This window comes from Chiloscyllium plagiosum, chromosome 41, assembly GCF_004010195.1.
Source record: "Chiloscyllium plagiosum isolate BGI_BamShark_2017 chromosome 41, ASM401019v2, whole genome shotgun sequence".
Classification (NCBI taxonomy): domain Eukaryota; kingdom Metazoa; phylum Chordata; class Chondrichthyes; order Orectolobiformes; family Hemiscylliidae; genus Chiloscyllium; species Chiloscyllium plagiosum.
In genome coordinates this window covers 5,929,426-5,950,512 of record NC_057750.1, presented here as the reverse complement: position 1 = coordinate 5,950,512, position 21,087 = coordinate 5,929,426, and the positions used below count along the sequence as shown (strand labels likewise).

The window sequence follows — 21,087 nt, the reverse complement described above, 5'->3', positions numbered from 1 at the left end:
TGCGCTGAGGTACAAGAGCAGTTGTGGCTTAAATAAATGGTGCAGTACAGGCTTGAAGGGCTGAATGGCCTTCTCCTGTTCCCATAGCAACCTTACTGCCCACCACTCTCTAGAAGTTATTATCCAATAGATCAAGGCAGAGAAAGTAGACAACAAAGACTAGCTTTTCCTTATATTTTCAGGTTCCTCTTCTTTAATGGAGAATCTTTCTATATCATAGTGTGGAAGCAGGCCGTTCGGCCCATTGAGTCCACACCAACCCTCCAAATAGCGTCCTACCCAGACCCACCCCCCTACCCTATCCCTATAACCATGCATTTCCCATGGTTAATCCATCTAGCCTGCACATCCCTGTGACACAATGAGGCAATTGAGCATGGCCAATCCACCTAAGCTGGTCATCTTTGGAATGTGGGAGGAAACCGGAGCACCTTGTGGAAACCCATGCAGAATTGGAAGAACGTGCGAAGTCCTCATAGGCAGTCACCCGAGTGTGAAATCAAACCTGTGCTGCTCTAGGATTGTGAGAGAAACACCTATTCCTGTTTATCCTGGTCCAAAAATGCGCTGTCTTGGTGGATTAGGCATGGAAAATGCAGTGTTACAGGGATAAGGGTTGGGTCTGAGTGGGATGCTTTTCGGAGGGGTGGTGTGGAGTCAATGGGCTGAATAATCTGCTTCCACACACATCTGGGGATTTTATGATCTGATCTGGTTTGAGGGACATCCCAAATCCGAAAGCAAATCAATCCTATCAATACGTGACAAATTGGATACATTGAAATGGCAATTTTCCTCCAACATTAGATATGTGTGTGTGTGTGTATTTTCATTTTTGTTTTTCAAGGCTTTTTTTTTGATTTTATGGAATTGTTGGCTGACTGCCACATATGACATCAGTGTCTGGTCAATTTAAAGCAGGAAGGTGCGTGAAGGAGTTTAAATGGACTGAGGGCAGAGCGAATGGGAGAGAGAGAGAGACTGAGGAAGAAGAGAAAGTTCAAAACAACCTTTAAGGAACAGAACCACGGAAGGAGAAATGTGATAAAGGAAGACTAATGTTTTTCCTTTAAAAAAAGGGAGTTTTAGTTGGATCTGAAGAGAAGTTCATGCACTGAAAAATTAGTCAACATACAGGGTCGACAATACATCTTGCTTCTTGTCCTGAGACATTGTGAACGATGGATTTTACACATCGGCGGAACTCAGTGAGTTTTTAAAAAAAAAATTTCCATGTCATTTTAAAATTGAAAACATTTTTGGGTGTTACTTGTGATGTTTGCAGTTGGGCTCAGTCATTGTTTTATGTGAGGTTACTGAAGTATTGAAGTGGCTGGAGATTTGAGGTTGTGAGGGGGATGTTGATGAGGTGATCCAGTGGGTCCCTTTGCCTGTCAGACCTGCTCCTCATTCCCCACTGCCTCGGTTTTAAGGCTGTTTTGAGCCCCCTCTCCTCGCTACACTGGGTCCACCCTGTAATTGGCAGTGTTTGTGGTCGAGGCTTGGGGGTAGAGGTGACTGAATTCACATTGCAGCTGCTGCACTCGCTATTGCAGCTTTAACTGAGAATGTGCATTTTCCTAAAATTATGTTCTCCATTTCCAACCTCTCACTCTGCCCCCTAAGGCGGTGAATCGCACTCGGGTACAGATGCATAGGGCAAAAAGGTCCCAGCCCAAATTGCACACAAGTTTCAAGAAGATATTTGACTGTGAGGGCATCACAGAAAGAGATGTAAGAGGCCAGGAGCTAATTCCTGCAATATGCTGAGATTGTTTAATTTGGGACAGGTGGAATTAAGTTTTTGGACCCTCTTCGATTCACAGCTTCTTTTAAGCAATGTAGGATTAATTTCTGTATAAGGCTTCCATAGCAGGAGAGTGTTGCATCATCAAAAATGCCACCATTTCGAATGAGACATTAAACTGAGGTTCTATCTCGGGATCCAATGCTCCAAGTATCCAATAAGAAAGAGATGAGCAGAAATTTCTCTACTCCCAAGATCAATGGTTGTTGAGCATCCTTACTTGAGAAAGGACGTATTGGCACTGGAGGTGTTTCAGTGGAGATTCACTGGTTGATTTCAGAAATAAGAAGATTGCCCTTATGAGGAGAGATTGAGAAGACTGGGACTCTACTCACTGAATTTAGGAGAAGGTGGGGGTTTCTTATAGAAACATTGAAATTATGAAAGGAATAGATAGGATAGAAGCAGGGAGATTGTTTCCGCTGGTGGGTGAAACTAGAACTAGGGGGCATAGCCTCAAAATAAGGGGAAGCAGATTTAGGATTGAGCTGAGGAGGAACTTCTTCACCCAAAAGGTTGTGAATCTGTGGAATTCCCTGCCCAGTGAAGCAGTTGAGGCTACCTCGTTGAATGTTTTTAAGGCAAAGATAGATTTTTGAACAGTAAAGAATTTAAGGCTTACAATGAGTAGGCAGGTAAGAGGAGCTGAGTCCATGAAAAGATCAGCCATGATCTTATTGAATGGTGGGACAGGCTCAAGGACCAGATGGCCTACTCCTGCTCCTAGTTCTTATGTTCTTATGAGTATTGTTCGAGACTGAGTTAGAGTTTTAACCAATAAGGAGGAGGTAATGGAGGAAGATGGAGTTGAGGCTTGATCAGATCAGCCATTATCTTACTGAATGGTGGATGAAGCTTGGCGGACCAAATGTTCTACTCTTGATCCTATTTCTAATAGCTATCTGCTCCAGTCCCCCATAGTCAAACAGAAGGGTAGATGAAAGCACTCTTTTTTTTTAACACATCTTTAGATATCTACAATTTTAATCTCTCCACCACTGGCAGCTGTAACTGTCAACAGGCTGGGTCCTGAGTTCTGGATTTCCCTCCCTAAACCTCAAATTATGAAGGATTTTGGTAGAGAGAGAGAAACTGGCAGAAACAGACACAAATGTTGGTCATCAATTGGGAGGTGTTGGGGTGGGGGTGGGGTTGCAGAGTAGGGTGGATGCACAGATTTAGAAAGTGTTTGTGTGGAGAGAGTTAAATCCGAATTCCCTACCAGAAAGGAAGAGGAGTAACTTCCAAATAAAGAATTGGAGCCATGTTTAAAGAACAGGCAGTAGGGACAGGGCTATTGAATGGAGAAGGAGAATTAGATTAGATACAGTGTGGAAACAGGCCCTTCAGCCCAACAAGTCCACACCAACCCTCCAAAGAGCAACCCACCCATACCCATACCCATTCGCCTACATTTACTCCTTCACCTAACACTACGGGCAATTTAGCATGGCCAATTCACCTAACCTGCAACTTTTGGATTGTGGGAGGAAACCGGAGCACCCGGAGGAAACCCACGCAGACACGGGGAGAATGTGCAAACTCCACACAGTCAGTTGCCTGAGGCGGGAATTGAACCCGGTCTCTGGCGCTGTGAGGCAGCAGTGCTAACCACTGTGCTACCGTGCTGCCCCAATTAATTGGGAAGCTTTCTGGAAGAGACAGCATAGACACAGTGGGCCAAATGGCCTCCTTCTGCACTATGCCGAGCATAGTCCTGATCTCTTGGCTGCAATCCCTGTTTCATTTGAAATATTTGATTGCTATTACCCCTGTCTTTCTGTCTGTGAGACAGATTAAGACTATCATCAGTTGTGCTCGGACTCTTCCCCTGATGTACCGAAGGGACAGTTTAGCCATGTCTGTCAGATAGATTATAACTGTCACGCAGATTGGTCCTTTCCGCACATCATCTGCAAACCACACACACTTTGCAGAGAAGGACACAGTTGACTGACACTATTTTGTCACGTCTGCACATCATGTGGTTTCTTTACAAAGCAGTCGCTCACACATGATGCAGTCCTGCAGAACCTAATGAGACCATTGAGCCCATCGTGCCTCAGCCTAACCCCTCGCTCTTTCCAACATGTAGTTTAGAGCACCACAGCAAGATTTGGGGTTAAATAACCAATCATAGATCCACACAGGTGAGAGAGGTTTCCATTCAGTCTCTTGCTCCTGGCTTTGAAAGAGCAAAATGGTTCTTCTCATTCCCCATGTACTCCATTCTGCCCTGGTATCACCCCAGTGTCCTGCATATTTATTTTCCCTCCTTATAGCTATTAAACCAATTCCCTTTTGAAAGTTTCTATTGAATCTGCTTCCACCACCCTTTCAGGCAGGGCGCTCCATATCAGATCAAATCACTGTGTTAAAAATACCTCTCATCTCTCGCTCTGATTCATTTGTCACTTATCTCAAGTCTGTGTCCCTCTAGTTACCAAGCCTTCCTTATTCTATAAAAATGCAATTTCAAAAACATTCAGTAAATCTCTCCGTCACCCTCCCTGCTCTAACAGTTCTTGGGTTATTCCAATCTCCCCATGTCACTGAAATTCCTCAAACCTGAGATCACTTGTGCAGCCTCTGTGAGAAAGCAAAATGTAGATGGGAGGCAGTGGGACGAGTAGTAATTATTGCTGACTTGTTAATCTAGAGATCTAGTTAATGTTCTGGGGGGTTCAGTGTGAATCCTGCCATGGCACTGTGAGGCAGCAGCGGTTACGATCTGGAATGCACTGCTTGAGAATGTATGGAGGCAGATTCAGTTGTGGTTTTCAGAAGAGAATTAGCCTGTTACTAGAAAAGGAAGTGTGTAAAAGTTTACTGGGTGAAGGTAGAGGAATGGTGTTAAGTGAATTGTTCATTGGGAAAGCTGGTAAAGACATGAAGAGTTAAATGATCTCCATCTGCGCTATAAGAACATCCATGTCATTCACCACTGAATTATAGATCCCCTACAGCATGTAGGCAGGCCATTCAGCCCATCGACACCATACTAACCCTCTGAAGAGCACTCCACCCAGACCTATTCCCATAACCCTACATTTCCCAAGGCCAATCCACTGAACCTGCACATCTTTGGGCTGTGGGAGGAAACTGGAACACCCAGAGGAAACCCATGTAGACGTGGAGAGAATGTGCAAACTCCTCACAGACAGTCGCCCGAGGCTGGAATTAAACCTTGGTCTCTGGCACAGTGAAGCAGCAGTGCTAGCCACTAACCCATAGTGCCATCCTGGTGTATACACAATAACAACTTGCATTGTATAGTGCCTTTAGGAAATGTTTGAAGCACCAAATGGCCTATTTGTGCTCCTAATTAATTTGTTTGAGGCAGTAACCTATCCTCATTTCAACAAAGTGTTTTCCAACAAAGTTTGAAATCATAAGGAGATACCAAGGCAAAAACTTGTTCAAAGAAGTAGATTCTAAGGAGCACCTCAAAGAAGAGACAAAGTTTAGGGAGGAAATTCCAGAGCTTGAGGCGAATGCAGCTGAAGGTGTGATTAAAATTGAGGATGTTAAAGAAGCAAGAATTGGAAGACTGCAGAGATCTATAAGAGTTGTCGGAGAGATTTGATGTAGCACAGTGGTTTAGTGGTTAGCACTGCTGCCTCACAGCACCAGGGATTCAGGTTCAATTCCAACCTTAGGCAACTGTCTGTGTGGAGTTTGCATAATTCTCCCCATGTCTATGTGGGTTTCCTCCGGGTGCTCTGGTATCCTCCCAAAGATGTATAGGTTAGGCGGACTGGCCATGTTAAATTGCCTGATTGTGTCCAGGGATGTGTAGGTTAGGTGGATTAGCAATAGAAAATGCAGCATTACTGGGACAGGATAAGGATTGAGTCCGGGTGGAGTGCTTTTCGGAGGGTTGGTGTGGACTTAGTGGGCCGAATGTCCTGTTTCCACACTGTAGGGATTCTATGATAAGATTACAGAGGTAGAGGAGTTTGAAAGTCAGGATGAGAACTTTAAAATCAAGTTGTCGATTAACTGGAGGACAACATTGGTCGGCGAGATTTGGTGTGAGTTCTTAAACAGGGCTTTGCATAAGCTCAAATTTGCCAATTACGATGAATTACCACAAACTACTTTTTCAACAAAGCCCCTCTATCGGTGAAATCCTATATACCTTAAAGTCCTGATTTTGAAAAAAAAATGGATTTTTGCAGGAAATGGAAGAAGCTGACCTATAACGCTCTTTCCTTAAAACCAATGGAAGAGCATCCAGCCAGTCAACTCCACACAACCTGCTGAGCATTATTTTAGTTTGTTGAGACCTATTTTTCAATTTTAAGGTCCTGACCTCTGGGGTTAGAGAATGCGTGGATCAAATGAAGGTGAAAGAAGGGAGGAAGATAAAGGGAGAGAGGATGGAGCAATGTCCCGGTCCAATAATAAGAGGAGGAAGCTGTTCAGCCTTTGGAAATTATCATTCAGCGAAGCCATGGCTGATTTGCAACCTACACTTTCAGCCGCAACACAGATTTATCGTAGGAGTTTACAGATCAGAAGAGGCTCTTCAGGCCATCAAATGTCTACTACCAAAATGGATGTCCAGTTACCATTCCTAGTCACCCTACAGCCAAGTCTCCAAAATCCTTATTAATATATTTGTTTTCACCTATTTCCACAATTAATTCATCCATTTTATTGCAAATGCTCTGCATATTAAGGTGCAAAGCCTTAAGGCTAGTCTTTGTAACAATGTTTGCCCCATTCCCGTCATTTTTCACTGTGGCCCTGATTTCTCTGCTGATTACATTTCCTATTCCCCTTTCTCTGACTCCTTGCATTGGTTCCCATCCTTTTGCCATTTTAGTTTAAAGCCTCCCCAATCACGTGAGGAAATAGCTCCCTCCACCACCCCAGACATCAGTTATAGAGTCATACAGTAGATTTGATTCCCTACAGTGTGAAAACAGGCCCTTTGGCCCAACAAGCCCACACCAACTCTCCAAAGAGTAACCCACCCAGACCCATTTCCCTCTGACTAATGCACCTAACACTATGGGCAATTTGAATGGCCAATTCACCTGACCTGCACAACTTTGGACTGTGGGAGGAAACCCAAGCAGACATGGGGAGAATGTGCAAACTCCACACAGACAGTCGCCCAAGGCTGGGATTGAACCACTCAACCACCATGCCGTTCAGTACTACAGCATAGAGACAGGCCCTTTGGCCCAAACTGGTCCATGCCGACCAAAATGACTATCCACGCTAACCTCATTTTCCTGCACTTGGTCAAAATATTTCTCATCGTTTCCTTTCCATGTATTTGTCCAATTGCCTTTTAAATGTTGATAACATTTAAAATATTAATTTTAATGTTAATAAAATGTTAAATGCCTCAACCACTTCTACTGACAACTTATTCCATATGTGTCCCACCCTCTTTATAAAAAACGTTGCCCCTCAGGTTCGCTTTTATTCTTACCCCTCTAACCTTAAACGGATGCCCTCTAGTCCTAGATTCCTCAACCCTGGGAAAAAGACTGAGTGCATTCACCCTATCCATGCCTCTCATGATCTTATTCACTTCTATAAAGTCCTTCCTCAGTCTCCTACCCTCTAAAGAAAAAAAAAGTGCTAGCTTGTCCCCCAGCCTCTCCCTATAACTCAGACCGTTGATTCTAGGCAACATTCTTGTAAATTTCTTCTGCACTCTTTCCAGTTTAATAACATCCTTCCTATAACAAGGTGACCAAACCGGAACATAATACTCCAAATTTAGCCTCATCAATGTCCCGTACAACTGTAACATAACTTCCCAACTTTTATACTCAATGCCTGACTGGAGGCCAATGTGCTAAAAGCCTTCTTCACTGTCCTGTCTACCTGAGACTCCACTTTCAGAAAACAATGAACCGGAACTCCAAAATCCCTCTGTTCCACTACACTCCTTAAGGCCCTATTCATTCACCATGAAACCCCTACCCTGATTTGACTTTCCAAAATGCAAGACCTCACTCATCTATATTAAACTCCATTTGCCATTTCTCGGCCCACTTCCCCAGCTGATCAAGGTCCTGCTGCAATTTCTGATAACCTTCCTCACTGTCCATGATACCACCTATTTTAGTGTCATCAGCAAGCTTACCAACCATGCCTTGTACATTTTCATCCAAATCACTGATACAGGTAACAAACACAGTGATGGGTCCAGCACTGACCCCTGTGGCACTCCTATAGTAGTCACAGACCTCCAGTCTGACAAGTATCCTTCCACTATTACCTTCTGTTTCCTACCATCAAGCCAATGTTGTGTTCAATTTGCCAGCTCACACTGGATTCCATGCAATCTAACTGTCCCGTGCAGCCTACCATGTGGAACCTTATCAAAGGGCTTACTGACTACAGCTACCGCCCTGCCCTCGTCAACCTTCCTGGTCATTTCATTAAAGAACTCTAACAAATTTGTGGGGCATGATCTCCCACTCACAAAGCCATACTGACTACTTCTAATCAAGCCCTGTCTTTCCAAAGCATCTACATCTTATCCCTCATAATCTTCTCAAGTAACTTACCCACCACAGATGTTAAGCTTACTGGTCTATAGTTCAAAGACTTTTCTTTGCAGCCCTTCTTGAATAATGGCACAACATTCGCTACCTTCCAGTTTTCTGTGACCTCACTCGTGGCTAATGGTCCTGTTCCTGCCCAAGTCAAAACATGTTGACTTAAAAATGACCCGTGCGTCTTCTCAACTCTGACTTAAAGTCCTGTTGTCTGCTTCCTGTCCATTAGTCAATCCTCTATTCATGTGATTGACAAATTAACAATTAATCCAGCACCAGTCACTATTGGAGAAAAGAGGTCAAATCATCTACTTCCCTTTGTGTGAAGTGGTCCCAAATTTCACTCCTGAAAGGTCCACCTCTAATATTCAGTCTCTACCCCCGAGGCCTCAAGACCTCAAATAAATCTTCAAATTTGGAGCAGGAGTGGGCCACTCAAGTTTGTTTCTCTACTCCATCAAGATCATGGCTATAGTGATTGGAATGAGGGCCAGGTGATATTGGGGTTGTTAACCTGGGCCAATCAGGAGGCCAATCCTGATGAAGGGCTTATGCCCGAAATGTCCATTCTCCTGCTCCTCAGATGTTAACTGACCTGCTGTGCTTTTCCCGCGCCACACGTTTTGACTCTGATCTCCAACAATTGCAGTCCTCATTTTCTCCCAATAAGGGAGTCCTGGCCAACAGATATAAAGAGGAGATTCAACATGGGTGCTGGGGAAAAATAAGCACTACAAAGAAAAAGAGAAAAAAGAAAGAACAAAAAAAAAATAAACAGGAGATTCAGACAGTCTTCTCATTCTAGATTCTGGCTCTAAGCTGGTCGGTCAGAGCCCATGTACTGTGCACGTGTGAATAAAGGGTGATTTGGTGATGGGATACCAGCCTCTGTGCGGTTATTTCAATGGCTGATCTGATTATTGTTTCAGTTTCACTTGCTTGCCTGCTCCCCACAACTCTTAACTCCTTTGTCAGTCAAAAAATGTGCCTACCTCAACATCCGATGACCCTGTCTCCACCAGAGAAATTCACAGGCTCACAACTTCCCTAAGACAAGTAAACTCTCAACTCTGACTTAAAAGTCCCATGCTTCTACTCAGTTGGACATCCCCTTTAACACAAAGATGAGGTAAAACTTTTTCTCACAGGGGATCATAGGTCTTTGGAACTCTCTTACTCTGTAGATGGTGGAAGCAGAATAAGGCAGAGGTAGATAGATTCCCGTTGAGAAAGGGGGTGAAGAGGTTTCGGGGTAGATGGGAATGTACATTTAAGGCTACAATCAGATGCGCCATGATCTTATTTGATAGTGGGTCAGGTTTGATGGGCTGAATGGCCTACTCCTGCTCCTTATTTGGATCACCATCTCCTCATGCGGTATTCTAGATGTGGTCTAACCAATGCCGTGCACGGCTGTATCATCATCTGTTCCCTCTAATTTCTTGAAGACCACCCTTATTCTTCCAGGGAACATAATCCTAGTTTGTGTTTTCCCTCCTCATCTTCTGGGATCTGGAGGGAAATGGTAGCTTGTGGTGGAATTGCAGGAAGCTGAGAATTGACACAGAGATTGGTCCTGATGGAAGGATGAGAATTCCTGAAGGGAATGGCAGCGTACTATTGGTTAGTGCCTTCGGTATAATGTTGTAAATTTGGAGGGCTGCTGTCGGAATTAAGCATACTGGTAAATAGAGAAAGCTGGCATGTAACCAGGGAACTTTTGAGGGCTCCACAGTCAACGACATAGGAAGGAAGTGAGCTGAATTAACATGCATCAATCAAATGGCTCCAAAAACAGATAATATAGCCCACGTAAGCCCTACTAGTCCATGCAAGTCACCTCTTCCAGCCTTGAAAACTCACATTCCTCCAATTCTGGTCTCTGAGCATCCCCAATTGTAATCAACCCACTGGTTGTCAGCCACCTGGACCCTAAGCCCTGGAATTTCTGCTTCTCTGTCCTTTTTTTGATGTTCCATACTTAATTAACAAAGATTTTAGCTGTATGTCTTAATATCTCCTTATGTGACTTAATAGAGTCATACAGCATGGAAACAGACTCTTCAGTCTAACCGGTCCATGCCAAACATAATCCCAAACTAAACAAGTTCCACCTGCCTGTTCCTGGTCGATAGTCCTCCAAGCCTTTCTTATTCATGTACTTATCTATGTTTTTTTTTAACACATTGTAACTGGCCCCATATCCTCAGGAAGTTCATTCCACCTGCAAACCAAACTCTGTGTAAAAAATTTGCCCCCATGTCTTTTTTAAATGTCTCTCCTCTCACCTTAAAAATGTACCCTGTAGTCTTGAAATCCCCCATCCTAGAGAAAAGACACCTACCATTAGCTTATCTATACCCCTCATGATTTTATAGACCTTTTTAAGGTCACCTCTCAACCTCCTACTTTCCAGTGAAAAATGTCCCAGCCTATCCAGCCTTTCACTATGACTCAAACCTTTCACACCCAGCAACATCCTGGTCAATCACTTCTGAACCTTCTACAGCTTAACAATATCCTTTCTATAATTGTCAAGTGTTATTTGATAACAATCCATGGGTCTTCTTACTACCTTTATACACTTTATAAGTTCAAGTATTAGGTCCCAGTAAATGTAATTCTCATTTAGAGTTGTGCCTAACAGGACATAGCCCATATCCTTGATGTATTAGGACCACTGAAATACACTATAAGTTCAATTTGAAATCTGGATGAGCCCTAAGATTCCACAAGTGGATCTCCTGATTCTCGTTCCCCAGAGAAATACTACCATGTGTTTGGTGGCAGTGATTCCCAGGGGAAAGTTGGAAAAAAAAAGTCTGGACTTTTTAGAAAACACTTGAATTCTTTCCCACTGTTGGTATCTCTGGCCTCAATCACATGGAAGTACACATGCAATCGAATGAATGAGAAAAGGCATCTATGGTCCTCAATCTAGAAATAAGATAAAGACAAAGTTGCCATCATCCCAGAGGGCCACACGGTAGTGAACTTAACCAGAGGGTCATCACTCCTCAAGTGAAGCTGAGAAGACAGGACCTTTGTGGTGACCTCAGCTGGTGTCAGGAATTGAACTTATGCTGTTGGTATCACTCTGCATTGCAAACCAACCTCCAGTCAACTGAGCTGATGGAACTGTTTTGAAAAAGGAAAAAGCAGTTGAACTGGTAAATGAAATTAAAAACAGAAATTATTGGTGAAACTCAGTGGATCTGGCAGCATCCTTGGAGAGAAAGCTAGGTCAAAATTTCAGATCCAGTGATGTCATCAGATTTGGTCAAGGAGATATCCTGGTCTGACTAGTCTCAAAACAGAAAGACCAATATGTCCCATTTCCCAGTATTAAGATTTAAAAAAAAAATGTTTTTCCTTTTAGGGAGCTGTCATTCAGCCTTTATGGGCCTCCACCTCCACCATTTTATAGGGGAGTCTCTAAGCTGATTAGAAGGCTGTGGGTTCAACATCCACACCTGAGACCTGAGCTCAGAAAAATCAAGGGTGACACTCCCAGCCCAGCTGGTCAAAGACACAATCTTGCAGATGTTATAATAAACACTATCAAGTGGGCTCGAGAGATCCCCTGTCTTGGCTGGGAGCTCTCATCAGTGTCCCAGCTGATAGTCGTCCCTCAAACAACATCACAAAAATAGTGTCGCAGAGATGTACAGCACAGAAACAGACCCTTCGGTCCAACTCATCCATGTCGACCAGATATCCTAAATTAATCTAGTCCCATTTGCCAGCATTTGGCCCATGTCACTCTAAACCCTTCCTATTCATATCCCCATCCAGATGCCTTTTAAATGTTGTAATTGTATCAGCCTCCACCACCTCCTCTGGAAGCTCATTCCATACACACACCACCCTCTGCGTGAAAAGGTTGCCCCTTAAGTCCCTTTTAAATCTTTCCCCTCTCATCTTAAACCTATGCCCTCTAGTTTTGGACTCCCCTACCTTAGGGAAAAGACCTTGGCTGTTCACCCTATACTTGCCCCTCATGATTTTATAAACTTCTAAAAGGTCACCCCTCAGCCTCTGAAGCTCCAAGGAAAATAGTCCCAGCCTATTCAGCCTCTCCTTAGAGCTCAAACCCTGGCAACATCCTTTTAAATCTTTTCTGAACCCTTTCAAATTTCACAACATCTTTCCTATAGCAAAGTCAAAAATCACACAACACCAGGTTATAGTCCAACAGGTTTCATTGGAAGCAGTAGCTTTCAGAGCACCGCTCCTTCATTTTTAACTTTGTACATCCCAGTCCAACACTGGCATCTCCAAATCATTTCCTGTGGCAGGGAGACCAGAATGGAATGCAATATTCCAAAAGTGATCTAACAAATATCCTGTACAACCACAAAATGATTTCCCAACTACAACAGATTCAAGAACAGCTTCTTCCCTGTTGCTATTAGACTTCTGAATGGACCTCTCCAATTTTAAATTTAAATGTTGATCTTGCTGTTTTTTGTGCACCTTCTCTGCAGCAGTAACATTGTATTCCTTGCTCAGTTCTATCACCTTAATGCACTTTGCGTGGTATGATCTGCCTGTATTGCAAGCAAAACAAAAACTTTTCACTGTATGTGGCAATAATAAATCAAGTCAAATCACAAAAAATGATTATCTGGACATAATCGCATTATTGTTTCTGGGAGCTTGCAGTATGGACATTTTCTATATTACAACAGTAACTACAATTCAAAAGTGATGCTTGGTAATACAATCCCTTTGAAATTTGGAATTCCTATGATTCTGTCCTGGAGAGTGCAAAATGAAAACCCTTGACAGCATGTCTGTTTTTTCTAGTAATATTAAAAACGAAATGATTGATTGCCCTTGAGGGAAACATTAACAATTAAACTGGCAAAAGAAACTGACTCGTCTGAATTGTATACTTCAAAATGGAACTCCAGCACAACCAGCACATTCAGTTCAAAATATTACATTTTACCTTTAGTGATCTTTCCCTCTGGGCATTAAACATTTTGGGGGATCCTGTGGTTGCTATATAAATGAACAATGAAGGTTGGGAAGATTGTTGCCATGTCAAAAGTGAAACTTGTCTTTTTCCTCCTCGTGTGCTAATGCTACAGTTGCCTCTTGCCTCCCAGCTCCACCATGCTCCCTGCTAGTCTTCTGCAGATGGTCGTCCTGTGTGCCTGGGTGCTGTTAGCTGGAGAAGCCAGCTTGTTCTCCGAAGGAGGGAAGACAGTGCCGTTGGATGCAAGCCGAAAGGAAGGTGCAGCACACTCTTTGCCAGATCCTGAGCTGGTCCATACCCTCCGCAGGACTCTACTGAGCAGATTGGGACTGAGCCATCTCCCCAAACCCAATCCTGCTGCCATCATCCCTCAGTACATGCGTGATTTGTACCATTTTCACACCGGGGATTACGGCAACATCCAGGATTCTAGCTTCACCCACTTAGGGAAACACACACGGGGCGCCAACACAGTGCGGAGCTTCCATCACTTGGGTGAGTTACCACAACCAAACATCCTGTCCGAACTCTCCACCTCCTCTTCTCCCTTCAGAATGGACTGTTCTTTTTACCTCACATTACTTTTCTCTATCACACATATTCAGTTAGATATCCACAACCTCGACCACCCATAGGGGAATAGAGTTCAAAGGGGAATATCTTGAGGCGCTCCTTCCCACTTATTTTGGATTGACTCAACACGAACCATGCTATCCAACTGCAAGTGGTCCAATATCATATCTATGATTTGAAAAATGTGAACAGTAAAAGTATAATTTGTCTTCTGGTTCGTCTCATGAAAATCTCAATGTGTTACATAATTCATATGCTCAGTGCATTTAGCTTCATCAGACACTTGAATTTGTCCTAAATCAAATTCTTACATACCACATGCTCAATGCTTTCTCACGGTCAATATAGTATTGCTGAATATTGGAACACTTGGTTTAGTAAAACTGGCATCGCCTATATATTCTATAGGAGAAAGGGAGGACTGCAGATGCTAGAGAGTCCGTCGAAAAGTGTGAGTTAGAAAAAGCACGGCACGTCGGGCAGCATCAGAGGAGCAGGAGGGTTGGCATTTTGGGCATAACAACAAATTATAGTTGTGCTAACTCAGGAACCCAAAATGAAAGGAAAGGAGCTCCCTTCCAAGTTGCATTCCATTGCAATTTCTTTTAATCCTTCTATGTGACAAGGCCAGCATTTATTCACTATCCGTAACTGCACCTGAACTGAGTGTCATAAAGTCATACAGATGTACAGCATGGAAACAGACCCTTCGGTCCAACCCGTCCATGCCAACTAGATATCCCAACCCAATCTAGTCCCACCTGCCAGCACCCGGCCCATATCCCTCCAAACCCTTCCTATTTATATACCCATCCAAATGCCTCTTAAATGTTGCAATTATACCAGCCTCCACCACTTCCTCTGGCAGCTCATTCCATACATGCACCACCCTCTGAGTGAAAACATTACCCCTTAGGTCTCTTTTATATCTTTCCCCTCTCACCCTAAACCTATGCCCTCTAGGTCTGGACTCCCCAATGCCAGGGATATGACTTTTCCTACTTACCCTATACATGACCCTCATAATTTAACCCTGGCAACATCCTTGTAAATCTTTTCTGAACCCTTTCATGTTTCACAACATCTTTCCGATAGGAAGGAGACTAGAATTGCATGCAATATTCCAACAGTGACCTAACCAATGTCCTGTACAGCTGCAACATGACCTCCCAACTCCTATACTCAATACTCAGACCAATAAAAGAAAGCATACCAAACGCCTTCTTCACTATCCTATCTACCAGAGACTCCACTTTCAAGGAGCTATGAACCTGCATTCCAACATCTCTTTGTTCAGCAACACTCTCTAGGACCTTACCATTAAGTGTATAAGTCCTGCTAAGGTTTGCTCTCCCAAAATGCAGCACCTCGCATTTATCTAAATTAAACTCCATCTGCCACTTCTCAGCCCATTGGCCCATCTGATCAAGATCCTGTTGTAATCTGAGGTAACCCTCTTCGCTGTCCACTACACCTCCAATTTTGATGTCATCTGCAAACTTACTAACTGTACCTCTTATGCTCGCATCCAAATCATTTATGTAAATGACAAAACGTAGAGGACCCAGCACCAATCCTTGTGGCACTCCACTGGTCACAGGCCTCCAGTCTGAAAAACAACCCTCCACCACCACCCTCTGTCTTCTACCTTTGAGACAGTTCTGTATCCAAATGGCTAGTTCTCCCTGTATTCCGTGAGATCTAACCTTGCTAATCAGTCGCCCGTGGGGAACCTTGTCGAATGTCTTACTGAAGTCCATATAGACCACATCTACCTCTCTGCCCTCATCAATTCTCTTTGTCACTTCCTCAAAAAACTCAATCAAGTTTGTGAGACATGATTTCCCACACACAAAGCCATGTTGACTATCCCAAATCAGTCTTTGCCTTTCCAAATACATGTACATCCTGTCCCTCAGGATTCCCTCCAACAACTTGCCCACCACCGACGTCAGGCTCACTGGTCTATAGTTCCCTGGCTTGTCCTTACCACACTTCTTAAACAGTGGCACCACGTTAGCCAACCTCCAGTCTTCTGACACCTCACCTGTGACTATCGATGATACAAATATCTCAGCAAGAGGCCCAGCAATCACTTCTCTAGCTTCCAACAGAGTTCTCTGGTACACCTGATCAGGTCCTAGGGATTTATCCACCTTTACCCATTTCAAGATATCCTGCACTTCCTCCTCTGTAATATGGACATTTTGCAAGATGTCACCATCTATTTCCCGACAGTCTTTATCTCCCATATCCTTTTCCACAGTAAATACTGATGCAAAATACTCATTTAGTATCTCCCCCATTTTCTGCCGTTCCATACAAAGGCCACTTTGCTGATCTTTGAGGGGCCCTATTCTCTCCCTAGTTACCCTTTTGCCCTTAATGTATTTGTAAAAATTCTTTGGATTCTCCTTAATTCTATTTGCCAAAGCTATCTCATGTCCTCTTTTTGCATTCCTCATTTCCCTCTTAAGTATACTCCTACTGCCTTTATACTCTTCTAAGGATTCAGTCGATCTATCCTGTCTACACCTTACATATGCCTCCTTCTTTTTCTTATCCAAACCCTCAATGTCTTTAGTCATCCAGCATTCCCTATACCTACCAGCCTTTCCTTTCACCCTAACAAGAGTATACTTTCTCTGGATTCTCTTTATCTCATTTCCGAAGGCTTCCCAATTTCCAACCATCCCTTTACCTGCGAACATCTGCTTCCAATCAGCTTTTGAAAGTTCTTGCCTAATACCATAAAATTGGTCTTCCTCCAATTTAGAACTTCAACTTTTAGATCTGGTCTATCCTTTTCCATCATTATTTTAAATCTAATTGAATTATGGTCGCTGGCCCCAAAGTGCTCCCCCACTGACACCTCGGTCACCTGCCCGGCCTTATTTCCCAAGGGTAGGTCAAGATTTGCACCTTCTCTAATAGGTACATCCACATACTGAATCAGAAAATTGTCTTGTCCTCACTTTATAAATTCCTCTCCATTTAAACCCTTAACACTATGGCAGAGCCAGCTTATGTTTGGAAAGTTAAAATCCCTTACCATAACCACCCTATTATTCTTACAGATAGTGGAGATCTCCTTACAAGTTTGTTTCTCAATTTCCCTTTGACTATTAGGGGGTCTATAATATAATCCCAAGACTTGCTGGGACCATTTCAGAGGGCAATTAGGAGTCATTCACATTAACAGCATGGTGTACCACAAGATGCATTGCAGTAACTCCTTCAAATCTACCCGCCAGACTCAGAACCTCTATTACCCAGAAGGGCAAGAATAACAGATGCATAGAACAAGGTAAATAGAATCCAAGCCAGATTGTGATATAGCAACCAAGGCACATTTCTCTTCATTGCAGAGAGGGTTTATTGACATGCTGAGCTTTAGCCCTCTCTCATCCCACCCTCAGTATCCCAGCGCTCCCTGTTTATAGATATTTTCTATTCAGTGATGTTATTACATACCTCTGGAGCAGGTGGGCTTTGAAACCAGGCCTCCTTGCTCAGAAGTAGGGTCATACCACTTCATAAGAACCCCAGCCTGTTTGAAGATAATTAATATCCATCACTCGTTTCTCTTAACCCTACAATATCATTAACAAACCTCAACAGTGTGATTGACCAGACATAAACAAACACTACCATCTGCAAGTTTGCTGCCAAGCCGCACAATACCCTGATTTAGAACTATATCCCCATTCCTTCATTGTTTCTGGGTCAGAATCCTGAAACTTCCTCCTAGGAGTTCCGTGGCTGTCCCTACATCCCAAGGCCAATCGTGGTTCCAGAAAGTGGCTCACCATCCATCCTCTTGAGGGGCATCAGAGATAGATGAAATAGAAACTAAAGTGGACGTATTTTCTTTGTGGAGAGAGGTTATTCACTTTCTAGGGGATTGGTTAACTCAGTTGGCTGCTTTGCAATGCAATGACACCAACAGTGTAAGTTCATTTCCCAAACCTGCTGAGGTTACCAAGAAGGACTATCTTTCTGAAAGTCTCCCCTCGTGTTAGGCATGATGACTCTCAGGTTAGACTAGCCATCTCTCTCTAATGAGATAGCAAGGTAAAGGTAAAAGACCAAAAGATGTAGGAGTGCATTAGGCCATTCACTAATCGAGTCTGCTTTGCCATTTGATCATGGCTGACATGTTTCATAGCCCTATTCTTCCGCCTTCTGGATGAAATACATACAATGGCTTGCCTTCCACACCCCTCTGCAGCAATGAGTTACATAGTTTCTCCACCCTCTGGTTGAAGAAATTCATCCTCACCTCAGTTCTAAAGGGTTGTCCCTTCACTCGGAGGCTGTGCCCGCTGGTCCGAGTCTCTGCTATTTCTCCAAGTCCACTCTATACAAGCCTCTCAGATTTCTGTAAATTTCAATAAGATCCCCACCCCTCATCCTTTTAAACACAATTGAGTACAGACTCAGAGTCGTTAACCACTCCTGATATGCCAAGCCCTTCATCCCGCGGGTTCATTCTTGTAAACCTCTTCTGGACCAGCACATCCTTCCTTGGATGTGGAATGCTTACTGACTTGTTGAATTTTACTCCTCTGCTCACACACCTTCATGGGGAATAGTCGTTATTGACCCATAAGGGGATAGTCTCCATGGAGTCATAGGGAATGAAAGCCTTTATAAAAAAAACTGTTGGATCAGGGAGGTTTTTACTCTTAATGAAATTGTTATTAACCCTAATCAGTGTTTTTCTCCTCTTTCTCCATTTGGTTTATGACAGATTATCTCCAGGAGGTTCCCTATCCTAAGGGAAGAGGTTTCCACCAGATCGTCTTCAACTTGACTACCATCCCTGACCGAGAACATGTCACCTCGGCCGAGCTCCGTTTATTCCGGGAGGCTGAGATTAGGGCTAGTCCCGGTCTGGATGTGGTGGCTGTTTACGAGCTCTCTGGGCCCCTTGGCAGAGGAACGATGGGGCGCAGGCTACTGGAGAGGCGCCTGCTACCCGGTAACCGGAGCCAGTGGGAGAGCTTCGAGGTGGGCCCGGCGGTGATGAACTTGAAAGCAGGGCAGCGGCAAAGGCGGGGACTGGTGGCTTTCCTGGTCGAGATGAGGCCGGGCCTGTCACCACGTGGGCGGCTGAGGGTCGGCAGGTCACCACGGGAGGCTGAGGAACCCCGCTGGCCACTCCTGGTCACCTATGGCCGGGACAGTGGTGGTGGGAGGGCTTTGGGATCCAGGCCCAAGCGGCATGGCCTGAAGAAAGGGGCTCGGACCAGAGTCCGGTCGCGTAATCGGTGCCGCCGGAGGCCGCTGTACGTAGACTTCAAGAGGGTGGGCTGGACTGAGTGGATCATCGCTCCCCGTGGCTACAATGCCTTTTACTGCCAGGGTGAGTGCCGGTTCCCGCTTGCCGATCACATGAACTCCTCCAGCCATGCCATCGTGCAGACTCTGGTCAACTCAGTGAACACTGACATCCCCAAGGCCTGCTGTGTACCCACCGAGCTCAGCCCAGTCGCCATGCTCTACCTAGACGATGATGAGAGAGTGGTCCTCAAGAATTACCAGGAGATGGCCGTCGAAGGCTGTGGATGCCGCTGAGAGAACAAACCCTGCCTCCAACAGATGCGAGACCATTATGCCATGGGGGTAATCTTCATTGAGTAACTGAATCATTGCAGATCTTCATTGAATCATTGGGAAGTCTTCATTAAGTCACTGGGATTCTTCATTGAATCATCAAAGATCTTCATTACATCGTGGGGAGCCTTAATTGAGTCATTGAAGGTGGTCTGCATTGAGTAACTGGGGTGATTTTTATTGAATCATAGGGGATATTCTTTAAGTCATTGGGAGTCTTTATTGAGTCATAGTGATGATCTTCATTGAATCATTGGGGATCTTCATTGATTAATAGTGCAGTCTTGATACAGTCATTGGAGGTGGTCTTCACTGAGTCTTTGTGGTCTTCATTGAGTCATTGGGTGCTCTTCATTAAGATATTGGGGAGTCTTCAATAAGTCATTGAGAGTCCTCATTGAGTCATAGTGGTGGTCTTCATTGAGTCATGAATTGTCTTCACTGAGTCTTTCAGGGGTTTTCATGGAGACATTGAGGATCTTCATTAAGTCATTGGTAATCTGAAAGGTTCATCTGAAAGATGATGTGGAGATGCTGCTGTCGGACTGGGTTAGATAAAGTCAGAAGTCACATGACATCAGGTTATAGTCCAATACGTTTATTTGAAATCACAAGCTTTCGGACTGTTGCACCTTCATCAGGTGAAGTCATTGTGATTTCAAATAAACTGGTTGGACTATAACCTGGTGTCGTGTGACTTCTGACTTCATCTGAAAGGTGGTAATGCAGCACTCCCTCAGTTCGATACAGGGAGCGTTAGCCTGGATTTGTGCTCAAGTCTCTGGAATCAACTGACACCAATAATTACCAATATTTTTGTCGCTGTGAAAGTAAAGAATGAATTGACTGTACATTCAGATGTGGTGAAAAATAATTTAACTTTTTTCCCTAATCTTGTGTTAAATAGTTTCCTTATTCATCATATGTCTATGGGTCCTCTTTGCCCTGAAAGCACTGGCTAATAGCCTAGCCCTTTGGTATTCACCTCAAACAGTATGTGCAAACCAAGAATGTGAATAGTAGCAAGTAATTTGATTATGGGAACATCACAGTTAGCAATGAAATCCTGCCTTGGCAATGACCTTTAAACTTGCCAGCAAGGGGTTAGAGAGGGAAGTGGTTGGGTCACTGGGCAGATACTTTATGACAGGAATCCAGGCTGATATTTTTTCTCTTTTTTCATCTTTCCCCTAGAGATTCAGAATCCCAGTTATAGCAAAATCACCCTCACTTACTGTGCCCAGTTCTAAAGGCAGCTGACTAGAGTTATAGAGATGCACAGCATGGAAACAGACCCTTCTAGTCCCACCTGCCAAGACCCGGTCCATATCCCTCCAAACCCTTCCTATTCATATACCCATCCAAATACCTTTTAAATGTTGCAATTGCACTCGCCTCCGTCACTTCCTCTGGCAGCTCATTCCATACACGTACCACCCTCTGTGTGAAAAAGTTGCCCCTTAGATCTCTTTTATATTTTTCCCCTCTCACCCTAAACCTATGCCCTCTAGTTCTGGACTCCCCGACCCCAGGGAAAAGACTTTGTCTATTTATCCTATCCATGCCCCTCATAA

General features: G+C 43.9%; 1 protein-coding gene across 1 annotated transcript; it reads left to right on the top strand.

The window, feature by feature from the left end:
• Window positions 1-820: 820 nt before the first annotated feature.
• LOC122542790 (bone morphogenetic protein 4-like) lies at window positions 821-20,100 on the top strand. Its single transcript, XM_043680836.1, has 3 exons — window positions 821-1,208; window positions 13,452-13,816; window positions 18,648-20,100. Exons 2-3 carry the CDS (start codon window positions 13,459-13,461, stop codon window positions 19,472-19,474), a joined length of 1,185 nt encoding a protein of 394 aa, XP_043536771.1. The 5' UTR covers window positions 821-1,208; window positions 13,452-13,458; the 3' UTR covers window positions 19,475-20,100.
• Window positions 20,101-21,087: the final 987 nt, after the last annotated feature.

Coding starts and splice junctions, on each gene's coding strand:
- LOC122542790 (XM_043680836.1), top strand. CDS start 13,459: ATGCTCCCTGCTAGTCTTCTGCAGATGGTCGTCCTGTGTGCCTGGGTG. Junction 13,817..18,647: donor GCGGAGCTTCCATCACTTGG/GTGAGTTACCAC, acceptor GGTTTATGACAG/ATTATCTCCAGGAGGTTCCC.